A 14786-nucleotide genomic window follows, 5' to 3' on the forward strand; every position below is an offset into this window, starting at 1 on the left:
ACTGGTGTTTGCTTCTGGCTCGAGGGTTCGGGTAGGTTTTCGTTACTTCCCGTATTATTGGAACGTCTGTCGGCTCCTAGTCCGGGTCGCTGGATTGGGCTACTTGTAGCCCAGTTGGGCTACTCGTGGCCCGGTTGGGTTCCCATTGGGCTCCTTGTCTTTGCTTCGTTGGCCGGTTATGTTGTTGCTGCTTCCTCTTTTGGCTCCCGTCCCGTGTGATGGGTTGTTTTTTCTAATTAGCGGTTCCCTAGGGTTGCATTCTGTTTGGCTACTTTTCTAGCGCAGTAGTCCTAGTTGGCGCCTTCCTGCAGAGCGGGTTGTGCAATTCAGCTAGCGTGTCCTGTGCATGTGCTGTGGGAGTTTGTTTTGGTCTGGGCGGTGTTTCAGTGCTGGTGTTTTGTGCCCTTTTTTCTCGGGTGCTTCGCCTCTCGCTCTTCTTTCTTCTCTGGTATATGCCCCGTCGCTCCAGGGGTGTCCTGAATTACAGCTGTGGGGAGGACGCCGAGGTTTTACCTGGGTCATGGATGTGGGCCTTCTCCTTCGCCTCTACCCTGCTCTCCTCCGTGTCCGGCTCTGGCTTCTTCACCTGGCGGTGCTCCCAGGATCTTCTTTGCACTGTTGGGTTGTGTCACGTTCATGCCTCCGTTCGACAGGTGAATTTCTGCGGTCTGGCGTCTTTCGGCCGGGCGCTGGATACGGGAATATGTATATACCTGTCTTTATTGAGGTATATTTATGTACAAATATGAGACTGTCAGCACATCGGTGACTGTCCCTTTTCAACCCTTCCAGTCCCACTCATAGGCATGTCCAACTCATGGTAGAGTCATTCAGGGGACCCCACCTCTGCGTGTTATGAAGTGTGTGGGTTGTGGTGCTGGTTATGTACTCCCTGGTTGGGCTCGCCTGGTTGCGCTTGCGAGGTTTGCGCTCTGGCTCTTTGGTCCCACCTATATGGAAGAACATGCAGGATAGTACCAGTGGAGAGCTGTGGTGCCATAGGCACAATCAGGGAACACTGTATAACCATCAGAGGTCTGTGGTTGTTAAACGTCCTCCCTGTGAGCATAAGACATATTGCCGGTACATTCGTGGACATCGTCAGGAGAAAACTAGCCTGTTTTTTAATAGAGGTTCCGGACCGACCTGGCTGTGGAGGGTATGTGGGCCTGCAGACTGCTCCAAGCAACAACCTGGCGGACCAACCTCTCACAAGCCTCGGGCTGGGCTTGGGGAGTAAATGAACTCCCAGAACCCCATGAAGCATGTATCGAGTAGGTATCTCCGCCGTCGATCGCCTGATGTGCAGGTTCCTGGGCCTGCTGGGCTCTGTCGTGTCTCCATTGGCCCTGTCTGGGGTCGGCCTGGGGTCTGCCTGCACCGTTCTCTGCCTTCACAGAGACAAGTTGCTACATACATGTTGCGTGTTGCGTGTGGTGCATGTTGCTGCTGCATGTGTGCATTGGTAACGTGTTTTGCGGTGGTGTGTCCTTGTTCCTGTGTCCGGATGTGGTGTGGCACTTTGCTGCTGTTTTGTGCCTGGGGTTTGCGTGATGGGGTTTGGTTGTGTTATTTTTCGTGGTCTTCGGTTCCCTGGCTTGGCCCTTCCATGTGCATGGGGTTCTGTTCACGCTTGATTGTCCACCCCTGGTTGTGTTTCCTGAGGTTTGAGCTTTGACTCTTTCATCCTGCCTCTCCCCTGTCGCTTTCTGGCATCTCCTTTGCTCGGTTTTGCCTGTACTAGCTGCTGTATGGGGGGGGGGGGGGGGGGGTAAGTTTTCGCCGCTTCCCTTCCTTGTGCGTTCCCTTTGTTTCCTCCTCTGCTGCAGGGGTTTTCTTCATGCGTTTCTTGGCTTCTTGGGCATTCCTTCAGCCTGTGTTATATGGTGCACTTATGTGTCTTGGTCTGTTTTCGTTGCTCGTACCCCTTGGTTCGGGTATTGTTCTGGTGGCAACCCTTACACCTTCTTTGGTTTTCCCGGCTTGCCCTGCCTGTAAGCTTTTCAGGGTCTTGCAATGTCTCGCGTTGGACCCGTTGTTTCTGTTCTCCTGGCAAGCTTGCTCGCATTCGAGAGCTTTCTGTTCGGCAGACATTCCATCTCCTTATTTGCCGGCTTGGGCTTCTTTGGTGGTCACGCCCGAGATATTCCCGCGGCTCCGCCTCTTCCTGGGCTCGGATGAGCCTTGTCGGGGCTGATTACGTTCTGCCTCGCGTGTCTCATCTCCGGTTGGTGGTCTGGTGTCTTCGTTGTTGGTGTCCCATCTGCGTGCTTCTTCTTGGCAGCAGTATGGAGTATTTTGGTGGTCCTTCCATTTCCTCCTGTCCCTTCTTAGGTGGCTGCGGTTATTAGTGTCAGCTTGGATTTTCTGGTGGGGGTTGGGGCCGTCATCTTGCCACATACTGTCGCCTCTTTTCGTGCAGCACTGGCGGAGCCGCTTCGGCTTGTTTTTGGCCCTGGTGATACTTCTGCACCGTTAGTAAGCCGTCTCGTACGTTATTTCACCTCCAGCCTGTTCGTGCGCCGCTTGCACCGTCCTGATCTCTGGTCAGCGTGCTCTCTCTTTTCCTCAGTTGGTGGTGCCCCATCGGTTCAGTTTTGTTTTTCGACGGCTCTTTTTCCTGTTGATATTTGCCTCTGGGGGTCGAGTCGCTGGGCTTCTTGCTCCCCTCCGCAGGAGTTTCTGCTCCTTCGGTCTTGGCGTTTTGGTTGTTCGGTGGCAGACGTCTCCATTTTTTCTGGCATGGGATAGGGCTGCTGCAGTCCAGAGGGGATGGTAGAAAAGCAAGCAAATGGTAAAACAGAAATAAGGCTTGAGTGAATATTAAAAACCAGCATTGAATGTAATGAAATGCCATTTTCTGGGTGAGACCCAGAGGCTCCCTGGCCACCCCCCTCCCTCCGGTCGACGTTTTTTTCGCATGTTTTTACATCCAGCCTCAGAACTGATGGGTGGATAGCCGGTGTGAGGTCTGGGGCTCCCCCTTTCCCCTCCCGGGGACATTGGAGCTGCACAGACAGCGGGGTGGTGATGTGTGACGTCATACTAGTTTGCTTCTGCACTTATTGCATTCTGAACCCATTTTTCATGAAACCACCACCTAAAACATCCAAGGGGTTAATATACAACTGGAAAGTAAATTCAGGACTAATGGAGGGGATCATTAACAAGCCATTGACTTCCTATCTCCATGGAGATAAATTCAGGTCAATAAAAATTAACTGCTACCTATAGACAAGGAACATTAAATTAGCATGGTTGCAAGACTTACGGAATTAGAGAAAGTTCTTGTTTACTCTCAGCAAAGCGGACACGGTATACCAGGGCAGCCAATCTGGAAGCCTCGTCTTTGGTACAGCGGTGATAACCTGTCATCAAGAAAATATATAAATAAACCACACAATTTTATATTTGTGCTCCAGAACCATGTAATATAGTAATACTACAGTAATACAATAACAATATATTTAATCAGGTTTATTACAAGGATCACATTCCCTAGTTTTCCTTACCAGCTGCTCTCGCTCTAATGCCAGTTCTGCAACACCACACACTTCACCTGGTGTTCTTAAGAGCATATGTCTTGTACACAGCCAACATAGCACTAAGGCTCAATAGCAGCTCTTTCTCCAAACTTATCATCTACTCTGTCAACTCTTGTACTCATCTACCAGTTCCCTCTCACTGGTCACCTTTTACTATTCTTACCTCCTACATCTTTCTGAGGCGGAGTAACCCTTTGCATCACTTCTTCACATCTTGCAATGCATCAACATCACACAACTCTTCAGATATTTCTATTGTATCTCACACACACACACACACACGCATACGGCCGGCCGAGCGGACAGCACTCAGGACATGTGATCATGTGGTCCCGGGTTCGATCCCGGGCGTCAGCGAGAAACATTGGGCAGAGTTTCTTTCACCCTATGCCCCTGTTACCTAGCAGTAAATAGGTATCTGGGAGTTAGTCAGCTGTCATGGGCTGCTTCCTGGTGTGTGTGTGTGTGTGTGTGTAATTACCTAAGTGTAGTTACAGGATGAGAGCTACGCTCGTGGTGTCCCGTCTTCCCAGCACTCTTTGTCATATAACGCTTTGAAACTACTGACGGTCTTGGCCTCCACCACCTTCTCCCCTAACTTGTTCCAACCGTCTACCACTCTGTTTGCGAAAGTGAATTTTCTTATATTTCTTCGGCATCTGTGTTTAGCTAGTTTATATCTATGACCTCTTGTTCTTAAAGTTCCAGGTCTCAGGAAATCTTCCCTATCGATTTTATCAATTCCTGTTACTATTTTGTATGTAGTGATCATATCACTTCTTTTTCTTCTGTCTTCTAGTTTTGGCATATTTAATGCCTCTAACCTCTCCTCATAGCTCTTGCCCTTCAGTTCTGGGAGCCACTTAGTAGCATGTCTTTGCACCTTTTCCAGTTTGTTGATGTGCTTTTTAAGATATGGGCACCACACAACTGCTGCATATTCTAGCTTTGGCCTAACAAAAGTCGTGAACAATTTCTTTAGTATATCGCCATCCATGTATTTAAAAGCAATTCTGAAGTTAGAAAGCGTGGCATAGGCTCCTCGCACAATATTCTTTATGTAGTCCTCAGGTGATAGTTTTCTATCTAGAACCACCCCTAGATCTCTTTTCAGTCTGGAAACAAACATATAGGAGGGGTGACAGGTAAGCTTCTAACATGGATGAAAAATTTTCTAACTGATAGAACAATGAGGGCAGTAATCAGAGGCAATGTATCGGACTGGAGGAATGTCACAAGTGGAGTACCACAGGTTTCAGTTCTTGCACCAGTAATGTTCATTGTCTACATAAAAGTTCTACCAGTTGAAATACAGAATTATATGAGCATGTTTGCTAATGATGCTAAGATAATAGGAAAGACAAGAAACGTAGATGATTGTAATTCCCTCCAAGAAGACCTGGACAAAATAAGTATATGGAGCACCACTTGGCAATTGGAATTTAATGTGAATACCAGTAAATGCCATGTTATGGAATGTGGAACTGGAGAACATAGACCTCAGACAACTTATAAATTATGTGAGCAATCTTCATTGAATTCTGATAAAGAAAGAGATCTAGGGGTGGTTCTAGATAATAAACTATCACCTGAGGACCATTAAGAACATTGTGCAAGGAGCCTATGCTACACTTTCTAACTTCAGAATTGCTTTTAAATACATAGATGGAGAAATACTAAAGAAATTGTTCACGACTTTTGTTAGACCAAAGCTGGAATATGCAGCGGTTGTATGGTGCCCATATCTTAAGAAGCACATCAACAAACTGGAAAAGGTGCAACGATATGCCACTAAGTGGCTCCCAGAACTGAAGGACAAGAGCTATGAGGAGAGGTTAGAGGCATTAAATCTGCAAAAACTTGAAGATAGAAGAAAAAGAGGCGATATGATCACTACTACAAAATAATAACAGGAATCGATAAAATTGATAGGGAAGAATTCCTGAGACTGGAACGTCAAGAACAAGAGGTCATAGATTTAAACTAACGAAACAAAGCTGCCGGAGAAATATAAGAAAATTCACTTTTGTAAACAGAGTGGTAGATGGTTGGAACAAGTTAGGTGAGAAGGTGGAGGAGGCCAAAACCGTCAGCAATTTCAAAGTGTTATATGACAAAGAGTGCTGGGAAGACGGGACACCACGAGTGTAGCTCTCATCCTGTAACTACACTTAGGTAATTATATAATGTAACATGATCAAGCATAAGGACATCAGAGTAATGCACCACACATCCTTGAACATTGCTCAGCAAGTAGAAGCTGTGGCAAGGAGCCAACCACACCCTAGGAATAATCAAACAAACTCTTGACTTCAAAGAAGCTTGTATCCAAGATGGAGACCTCACTCTCAAAAGGACAAACATTTTAAATGGTTCAGCATAGTGACAAAAATCCAAGAACCAAGTTAACTCTCATACCAGAAAAGATTATGGCCTCAACCTAACACCACAAACCAGACAACAGGGCTGATCTCATCGAAACAAAATACTAAACATATTACAGTAATTGGAAAATATTAATCCAGACCACTATATTAAAAGGCTCAATACAAATGGCACAAGGAGCAACAACTTCATCCTCAACAAGCCACAACATAGGGCAGGCAACAGAAGATGCTTTTTCACCCATAATATTGCCTACCTGTCGAGGCTGTAAATGTAATGATAGTACAATACTTCTGTTCAAAATCTAATTAGAATAAAATTTTGTTTCCTGTCCCTGTTGAGGCCACCAGATATGGTGGCCCTTAACCCTTAAACTGCGCATGGTGTATATATACGCCATGAGTAACGTGTCCCACCAAGCACAGCCAGGCACGATTCAAATGGCCGGCGGCTACACGGGGTTCACATCAGCTTTCTCAGGGCTCTTGTAAACAGACGCCATGTTTAAAAAAATCGTGGACAATATTCTCCAGTGTAAGAGCCACAGTACTGTGGGAGCAGCCAAGTGAACATGCAGCATTGCTGCTCAGATTGTGACCACAGCATCTCCTAAAAATATGTACTTTCCCCATACACATATACACCTAACTTTTCCCAAATTCTCCAACTACTTTCCCCATACACATATACAAATGACAAGCACTACCACTTCAACAACACAACTGGCAAGAACACCAGTAACAGTGCTGCTTGACAACTAAAATGTCTACACACAATACCCTTTCCCCTGCAGAAGTTTGTTTTGGTACCAGTATATAGATTCACTTCAATTTCTAATTTACCTCTCAGGAGTTTGGGAAGTTCTTGGTGGAAGTGGAAAATGATGTCAGCATTACGGTCTTTTCCTGGTACAGTGTTCGTCCAAAGTTTTTTCATGAAGAACACCTGGTATGTGAAGTGAGGTGTAGTACCTGAAACACACATTAAAACACACACACATCATTACTACAATTTCACTTTACATTTACTCAAAATACTGAATAGCTAATAATTCCAAATTTATTGTGACCTGTCAAGTCTTGTGTGTAAACACTGACTCACTATTACTATTCTCACTACATAAGAGCCTACAAATAAGGTTAATTTATTGTACCATCTCTGGACGGTCGAGCCTTCTTGATCCAGTCAGTTAGGTGTCGGACAAAATCGAAGAAGAAGTCTCCTTCAGGTACTGAAATGACTTTGTCGGCAATCTTTACAAACAGAGAGAATCCTTCCGAGCTCTTGAGGTTAAGGCGGTGTGCAATAGATGAGCAGAAGTCCTTGGCTCGCGTCGATGAGTCAACCTCAAATGCTTCATCTGTATCGTCAGGGAAGTACACCTAACAGACATGGAATACTTATTAATAGACAAAGCAAAATATTGTAGTCATAGGTAGGTAGGAAGGTTACTTTATTAGATATATACATATATGCCAGTACTTGCCCAAAGTATATTAATGGAATGAACTGTTAAGTAAACAGTTTTTGAGCCTGGTCATCATCACTAACACATTTCTCACTTTTAACCCTTAAACTGCGCATGGCGTATATATATATGCCCTGAGTAACATGTCCCACGGTGCGCATGGTGTATATATACGCCACAGGGTGCCAGGCCCGATTCAAATGGCCCACGGCTACACGGGGTTCACAGTAGCTTCCTCAGGGCTCTTGTAAACAGACGCCATTTTTTAAAAAAATCGTGGGCAATATTCTCAGGTGTGAGAGGCACAGTACTGTTGGAGCAACCAAGGCTGGTGCACGCAGCATGAGCGAACAGCATTGCTGTTCAGCTTGTGACCACAGCATCGCCGAAAAATGTCAAAATAAATATATAATTGTTATTATTTAGTGATGACAATATTACAGATGACCCATGACTGTGATATAAATAACCAGGGTTGTGATAATAGCAGGATTGTTGTAATAATTAGCGCTGTGGGAGGAGTCATGCTGAGAGACGGAGGGAGATAGCATCGTTTACTGACTGTGTGGCCACCTGTTATTGTCTGCATTCACCATACCAGCTCAGTGGTTCTCTATGGTGAACACAAATGTAGATACTTATATATAATGTGTGTATTAGCGTAATAACAGCAAAAGGATTATGCTGGGAGGAGCCATTTGGGTGACGGAGGTGACGTCGTCTGCACGATTTGTCTAGCTGTTTAGAGGGTGGCCACTATGCTCTTTGGGCGCACTACAAGCTTAGGTGTACAGTTACGGTGCATAAAACATGTAGATACTTATATATAAATATGTGTATATAGGGTAATAACACTGCAAACAGTATTGTTGGGGGAGAAAGTTTAGTGCGTGTGACCTTGAATGAGTGAGGGAGCCGCCAGCCGCCATCTGTGTATAGCGACGACTCTTAGTGCCTGAACTAACTATATCAGCTTAGCTGTACAGTTGTGGTGAACAAAATATATACATACTTATATATAACGTCTGTATATAGTGTAATAACACCACAAATGGTATTGTTGGGGAAGAAAGTTTAGTGCGTGTGTTGAGGGAGTGGCAGCGAGTGGCTGGCTGGCTGGCTGGTGTGTGGCGGTCACTCCTCGTTGCTTTTCGACTCTCAATACCAACTTAGTGGTTCGTTATGGTGACCAAAACATGCAGATACTTATGTATAACCTGTGTATAGAGTGTTATAGCAGCAAAACTATTTGTTTATTGTTTTATAAACATAATAATTGAATCACTAATATGCACATCATACTTTTGAGTATAGCGATTATTCACCACTTTTATTATATAAATATATTACAATACACACTATTGAATAATATTACTGCAAAAAACTAAGAAAAAATCAATCGGAGACACTGAAACAATTAGGTAATAATATCTTTGTGGCAACTCCCATCTGTCAGCGCGGGTGACGCTGACTGGCTCTGACGACCGCTCTGTCAACGCCCACTTTTTGCCAGACTTCCTCGGTCAATTGCACCCAAAATATGTCACCTACGATTTTTTTTTTATTTTTCCCGTGCTCAGGGGACACAAATTAACATGTTTGGAAGACGAAAAAAAAATTTTGAATTTTTTTTTCTTGCGCACAGGGGTGTAAATGTCCCCAGGACCCCTGAGCAGTGTAAGGGTTAAAGAGCAAGTTACTGCCAGAAACAAGAGAAAATTATTACCATACAAGAAAAAGATGGTTAGTGACATAGCGGCACCCAAGTTTTCCCACTCCTCCTCCTCTAGTGTACTAATGAATATGGGGAATGAAACAAAGGAGTAGTTGAGGCAAACTCAATTTACAACTTTCAAAATAAATTTGAATCATATCATTGCTCTGGAAACTCTTGAATTGAAGTAGTAGGATCTGATTCAAAAGCTAATCCTCCCTATCCACAAGAACATATAATAATAATAATAATAATAATAATAATAATAATAATAATAATAATAATAATAATAATAATTTTTATTTAGGCAAAGGTACATACATAAAGAGATTTTACAAAGTTTGTTGGCTTTATAGATAGAGCTAGTACATACACTGCCTAAAGCCACTATTACGCAAAGCGTTTCGGGCAGGAAAAAACACTACTGACTAAAGCTTAAAACTAATGGGTAAAAAGAAAAAAATGCGTTGAGTACAAATAAAAATAGAGGTAAAAGAGGGGGGGAACATTGTTGAAAAAACAGCACAAATACAATTACAAATTATTACAGAAAATTACATTAAAACAGCGTTGATTTGAAAACTCAACATACCATAGCTTAACTCCACACACAAGCAAGCTCCCACTGTGGAGCTCCCATCCATGTGGATGGAACTAAACACAAATTTGTGAAAGAATTGGTCAATGAACTGTCTACCACTGAAACTCCTATTTACAAAATCCTTAGACCAAGGAAAAGTTCACAAAGATTGACTTAACTGTTATATATAGTGCCAATGTTGTCAAGGTTCCCCACCTGGCCAAACTTCTTGAATGTTCAGAAGTATAACCACAACACAAGACGCTCAGCCATCAACATTCTCACGCTGGCTGTGCCATTCTCATTATCACTCCATTAGCAATCATTCACTTATAGGCTGACTCATGTGAAACATGTTCTCTAAACACACAGACATACATTAATGAAGTCAATATTATGACCGTATTAAGACTGGCAGGGGGGGGCTAGCTTTAACTTCACCCCTGTACCTAACATGACTAAACATTATTTAATGTTTATTCAAAATGAAAAACTAACAAACTTATTAAATTTTCTAGAGCAAGGCTCTAGATCTGGATAGCTTCTTTATGCATAATATCCAAACCTGAAAATATAACCATTATCAACACTAACTGTACAGATTTTGAAAGAGAAATCAAAAGCAGCCCATGCACTCGGCCCTGGGTCCAGACTCCTGGAACTCAATATTTATAAAGAAATGCATTGCCAGTAGCACACGCGCACTCAATGTAGTGTGGAGGAAAAACTCGGACACAGGAAAGATAGCAGAAGCACTTAAATCAGCAGAAATAACTCCCCTACACAAGGAAGGGAGCAAAGCCTTGGCTAAGAATTATGGACCAGTCACATTACCTGCCTAAAATGCTGTGTGTACAAGTAGCTTTACAAGAATGTAAACACATCTTACAATGCACACTCACAAACCCAATGTACTTTCTTGTAATTACTTAAGTGTAATTATCTAAGTGTAGTTACAGGACGAGAGCTACGCTCGTGGTGTCCCGTCTTCCCAGCACTCTGTCATATAACGCTTTGAAATAACAAATAAATTAATTACATTAATTACAATTAATTAAATTTATACTGTACAATATTATATTCTTTGAATAATAAACACAGTTTTTTTGGTTATTACAATATATATACACATCATATTTATCTATCTACATTTTTATGCACCATAATGAAATGATAAGCAGTTCTGTTGAGTGTAGAATGAAATCCAAACACATCATAGGGACACAGGTGATCAGCAGACAATGTCACCCGACACAGCAAAATGCCTACAATATACTACGCGCATCACAAAATCTACCAACACTGCTATTATCATCAAATTCCCGTCAATGAATCATAAATATAATTTTCCTCAAGTTTATTTTCTAGTGGAACAAGGGGTCACATTTCAAGATGCATTAATGGGCAAAACTGCATCTGTGTGCTGTGAATATCTGGCTCCCACTGTGATCATCAAAACAAACATTGTGTTCATTGATATCTGAACCTTGTATATAGTCTTTGTCAAGATCTTATCTAACACTATCAATGCAAAATAATGGAAGTTATTTATAGATTTCGTCCATACTAAGTGATGGTGTGGACACAAGCTGCACGGTGATGCTGTGAGCTGCTACAGCATGCACAACCCTTGCTTACCTTCTCAATAATCAGGCCCTCACACCCACGAGTGGTGCCTACAATTTTTTTCAGATGGTGTCTGCTTACTGGAGGCTTGAAGCAGGAAACGTGAGCCCTGTGTACTCAGAGTTTTGATTCGTTCGCTATACCGAGAAACGAGTTTTCTCGGCGAGCGTACCATTCATCAAACAAGATATCTTGGTGAGCGCAGTATAGGGGTTAAATGTCTCCCACAAACCCTACTTGTTTATACAGTACTACTGTATAAACATATATATATTCTCATTATCATCTAACTTTCTTATTTTTAACATGTCACTACATTCCACTAACCTTATGAAAGATTTGTGTTGTTTTGTGATGGATGGCCTCGACCTCCACTTGGTGCGGTGGGTATTTACGTTGTCCATGTTTGAGCGTCTTTTGTAGTCTGTGGAGAGAGTCTTGCGCAATGGGATGTCGGCGGGTTCTAAGGAATTGAGTCAGTTCCTGAAAGCGAGCCAAATATTCTCTTCAAACATTAGCACTGTGTGTATATTTTTTTATATTGCACAATTATCAAATGATTGCTAGTGTGTATAACTGTTCAAACACTTGGTAAGGTAGTGATATACAGCACCTTACTTTAATACACAATATTCAGCACCTGTAAATGTCTAAGGCCCTACAACAATATGAAAAGTTGTCCTCAATTAAAGAGCCAGCAGCAGGGCAGTCCATATCTGTCAGCATTCACCTGTGAACAACTCTGTCACAAAAACAAATTATCATGAGACCACATAAAAGTAGACCGTTACCTTGACAAGATTCTGAGAGCAGGCAAACAGACCAGTAGCCAACCACATGAGCTCCCAGCCACGCTCCTCACTCAGACGGTTCCTATTTTCCGTCAGTTGCTTCATAACCTGGCAATATATCTCATCCCGGAGGATTTCCTGCGCAAATATATGTTGAAAACAGATTTTTAGTAGCTCATCAATTTTTAGTAATTCAGAATGTAATAATTCAGTAATTAATAAGGAAGAAATCCTAACTTTCCATATTTATCCATCTCCCAGAATTTGTTTACATAAATTAATCCATGATATCAAAATGCATTAAACCTACTGTATTTAATAAGGAATAATATTAATAATATTTAGTATATTTATTATATTATAATATATTACATATATTCCTGTAATAAGGAATTTCTGACACTGATATAAATGAATCTGTTTATCATCCAACAAATGATATTATAAAAATAATTACATCACTATACCATATATTGTTTGGAAAATTAAAAACTGTTACACAAGGCATGAATCAATAACGTAAAAATACTCACGTGTTTCAAAGGACCATCAAAGATCTGATCCGTGAGGTCGTTACCCTGCCGATTTCTTCTCGATGGCAAGTCTCCCATGTACTTGAGCATGGCATTAAATGCATAAACAGCTTCTTGAGCTAGCTCCTCTTTGTGCAATAACTTTTTCAGCAAAGGCTGCTTTATAGGCTCTCTGGAATATTTCCACAAGCACTCATTTGTGGGTCGTCGAGCTGATGTGAGGGTAATGGACCGAGACACTGTGCGTTTTGGAGGCGGCCTGTTGACAAATATAAATCCTTAATACAGTTTAACTCCCATATGAAAATTTCATATCCGGATTCATCAAGCACAAATTTGGTTTATCATTAGACACAGCATAAGAATCCAGTCATTCGAGTTTAACAGAGTACCGGAATTTGTCAAGAGTCGCTAATGTTGTGCAGATTTTTATGACGGACCAATTGCGTTGAAGTATTGGTCAGTTAGCTTAATATCTATTGATGGGAATCCTGCTTTAATTGATAATTACAAAAGCCATTCGTTTACATCTCAAAAATAATTCACAACATGGTTTTACCGAGGGTGGCTTATATTTAACTAATTTCCTCAGTTCTTTTCCAGCATATTTCAACGCCTTCAGTACTGTGCCTCATGAAAAATAATTAGAAAGTAAGGACACATGATACTAGGATGGGGTTATCCTAAATTGAATTAGGACATGAACATTATTTCAAAGGAAACAGAGTTAACAAATGTGAAGTTCAACTGGAAACCATTGCAAGTGGTGTGCCCTATGGCTCTGTCCTGGAGGTCTGGTGATTACTGTATATATATGTACTGTATACAGCTAAACACAGGAGTGAGCAGAAATATTTGTTAAGTTGCTAACGATACAAAAACAGGGCAAGAAATAAATTCAGAGGACTTAAAAATCATTACAATATGATATATGTAAGTTTTTATACTGGAGGACAGACTGGTAAAAGCAGTTTACTGCTGATAAATGTAGAAATTCATGTCCAAATAACAAGTGTTATCAGATATAAAGTGGAAAACACTGAAAAAAACAGGATACTGGTATTCACATCTAGAAGTATTAACAATATGATATCTAATGAGAAAATCCGTAGGAGCCATGATGAGGGTTCGAACCTATGTGGTGGGTGTTCCTACGCACACGCTCTAGTCAACTAGGCCACCACATGGTGAAAAGATTGGCCACGACACTGACAATAGTCAACTAGGCCACGACATCGTAGCCTAGTTGACTAGGGCGTGTGTGAGAATGCCCACCACATAGGTTTGAACCCTCATCACGGCTCCTACAGATTTTCTCATTGACACATCACGTTAGTGTGATTACTCTCTGTGTAAGAGAAATTTATGTTATAAATCTAATGATATTTCTCACATTTATCTTTCTCTCATTAGGACCCATCTAGATTATGCAGATCAGTTTATGTTGCCTTATAGTAGAATGGACAAATTCACTAAAGCAAGTACAAAGAAAAACAAAGTTAGTTCCTGGAGTTAGAAACCTACCCCTATGAAAAATATTAAGAAAGCTTAATTTACATTCTCCAGAAAGGTGAAAGGGAGATATGACTGAAATTTACAAATGAATAAAAGAGTATTACAAAATGAATGGTGATAAGGTGTTAAACATATCCACACAAAATAGAACACTTAGCAATGGATATAAATTGAATAACTTTCAATTCAGAAGAGACCTGGGTAAATACTACAGCAGTTTGGAAATAGGATTTATGGAACAAATTCCCTGGTATCATAATGATAACTAACTAACTGATTGTTTCAAGAATAGATTAGACATACATACATATAATATAAGAATAAGCTTCAGTGGACATGAAAAAGCAGCAGGCTCACACGGACCAATACATCTTATGCCATTTCAGTTTCACTTACCTGAAGTGATCTATAGCATATTCCTCTAGAGTGTGAGGCTTTTCATGTGGTTCAGCACCATTCAGCTGTGGGGTGAATAGCTTGCGACCATGTTCAGCACCTTCAGCTGTGAACAGTGCCTGCAGGTGACAATGTTAAACATAAATCAGGCATGTAAACAGACATTGGGAGCTTCAAGCTTTTAAGTCAGGCCATAAGCCATTTATTTTATGAGACGGTACCACCTTAGAGAA

The 14786-nt window shown here is 41.7% G+C and overlaps 1 protein-coding gene across 6 annotated transcripts in view; it reads right to left on the reverse strand.

Annotated features, from left to right (window-relative positions):
• Positions 1 to 14786, reverse strand: part of ck (myosin-VIIa ck) — a 220641-nt gene that overhangs the window by 18027 nt on the left and 187828 nt on the right. For all 6 annotated transcript variants that reach the window (XM_045738596.2, XM_045738595.2, XM_045738593.2 and 3 more), the window contains 7 exons: positions 14554 to 14672; positions 12643 to 12901; positions 12110 to 12247; positions 11646 to 11801; positions 7084 to 7312; positions 6773 to 6901; positions 3272 to 3368 (listed from right to left, as the gene is read on the reverse strand). In XM_045738596.2, the coding sequence (XP_045594552.1) occupies positions 3272 to 3368; positions 6773 to 6901; positions 7084 to 7312; positions 11646 to 11801; positions 12110 to 12247; positions 12643 to 12901; positions 14554 to 14672 (1127 nt within the window). The remainder of the gene's footprint in view (positions 1 to 3271; positions 3369 to 6772; positions 6902 to 7083; positions 7313 to 11645; positions 11802 to 12109; positions 12248 to 12642; positions 12902 to 14553; positions 14673 to 14786) is intronic.

Source organism: Procambarus clarkii, chromosome 43 (genome assembly GCF_040958095.1).
Source record: "Procambarus clarkii isolate CNS0578487 chromosome 43, FALCON_Pclarkii_2.0, whole genome shotgun sequence".
NCBI classification, from domain to species: domain Eukaryota; kingdom Metazoa; phylum Arthropoda; class Malacostraca; order Decapoda; family Cambaridae; genus Procambarus; species Procambarus clarkii.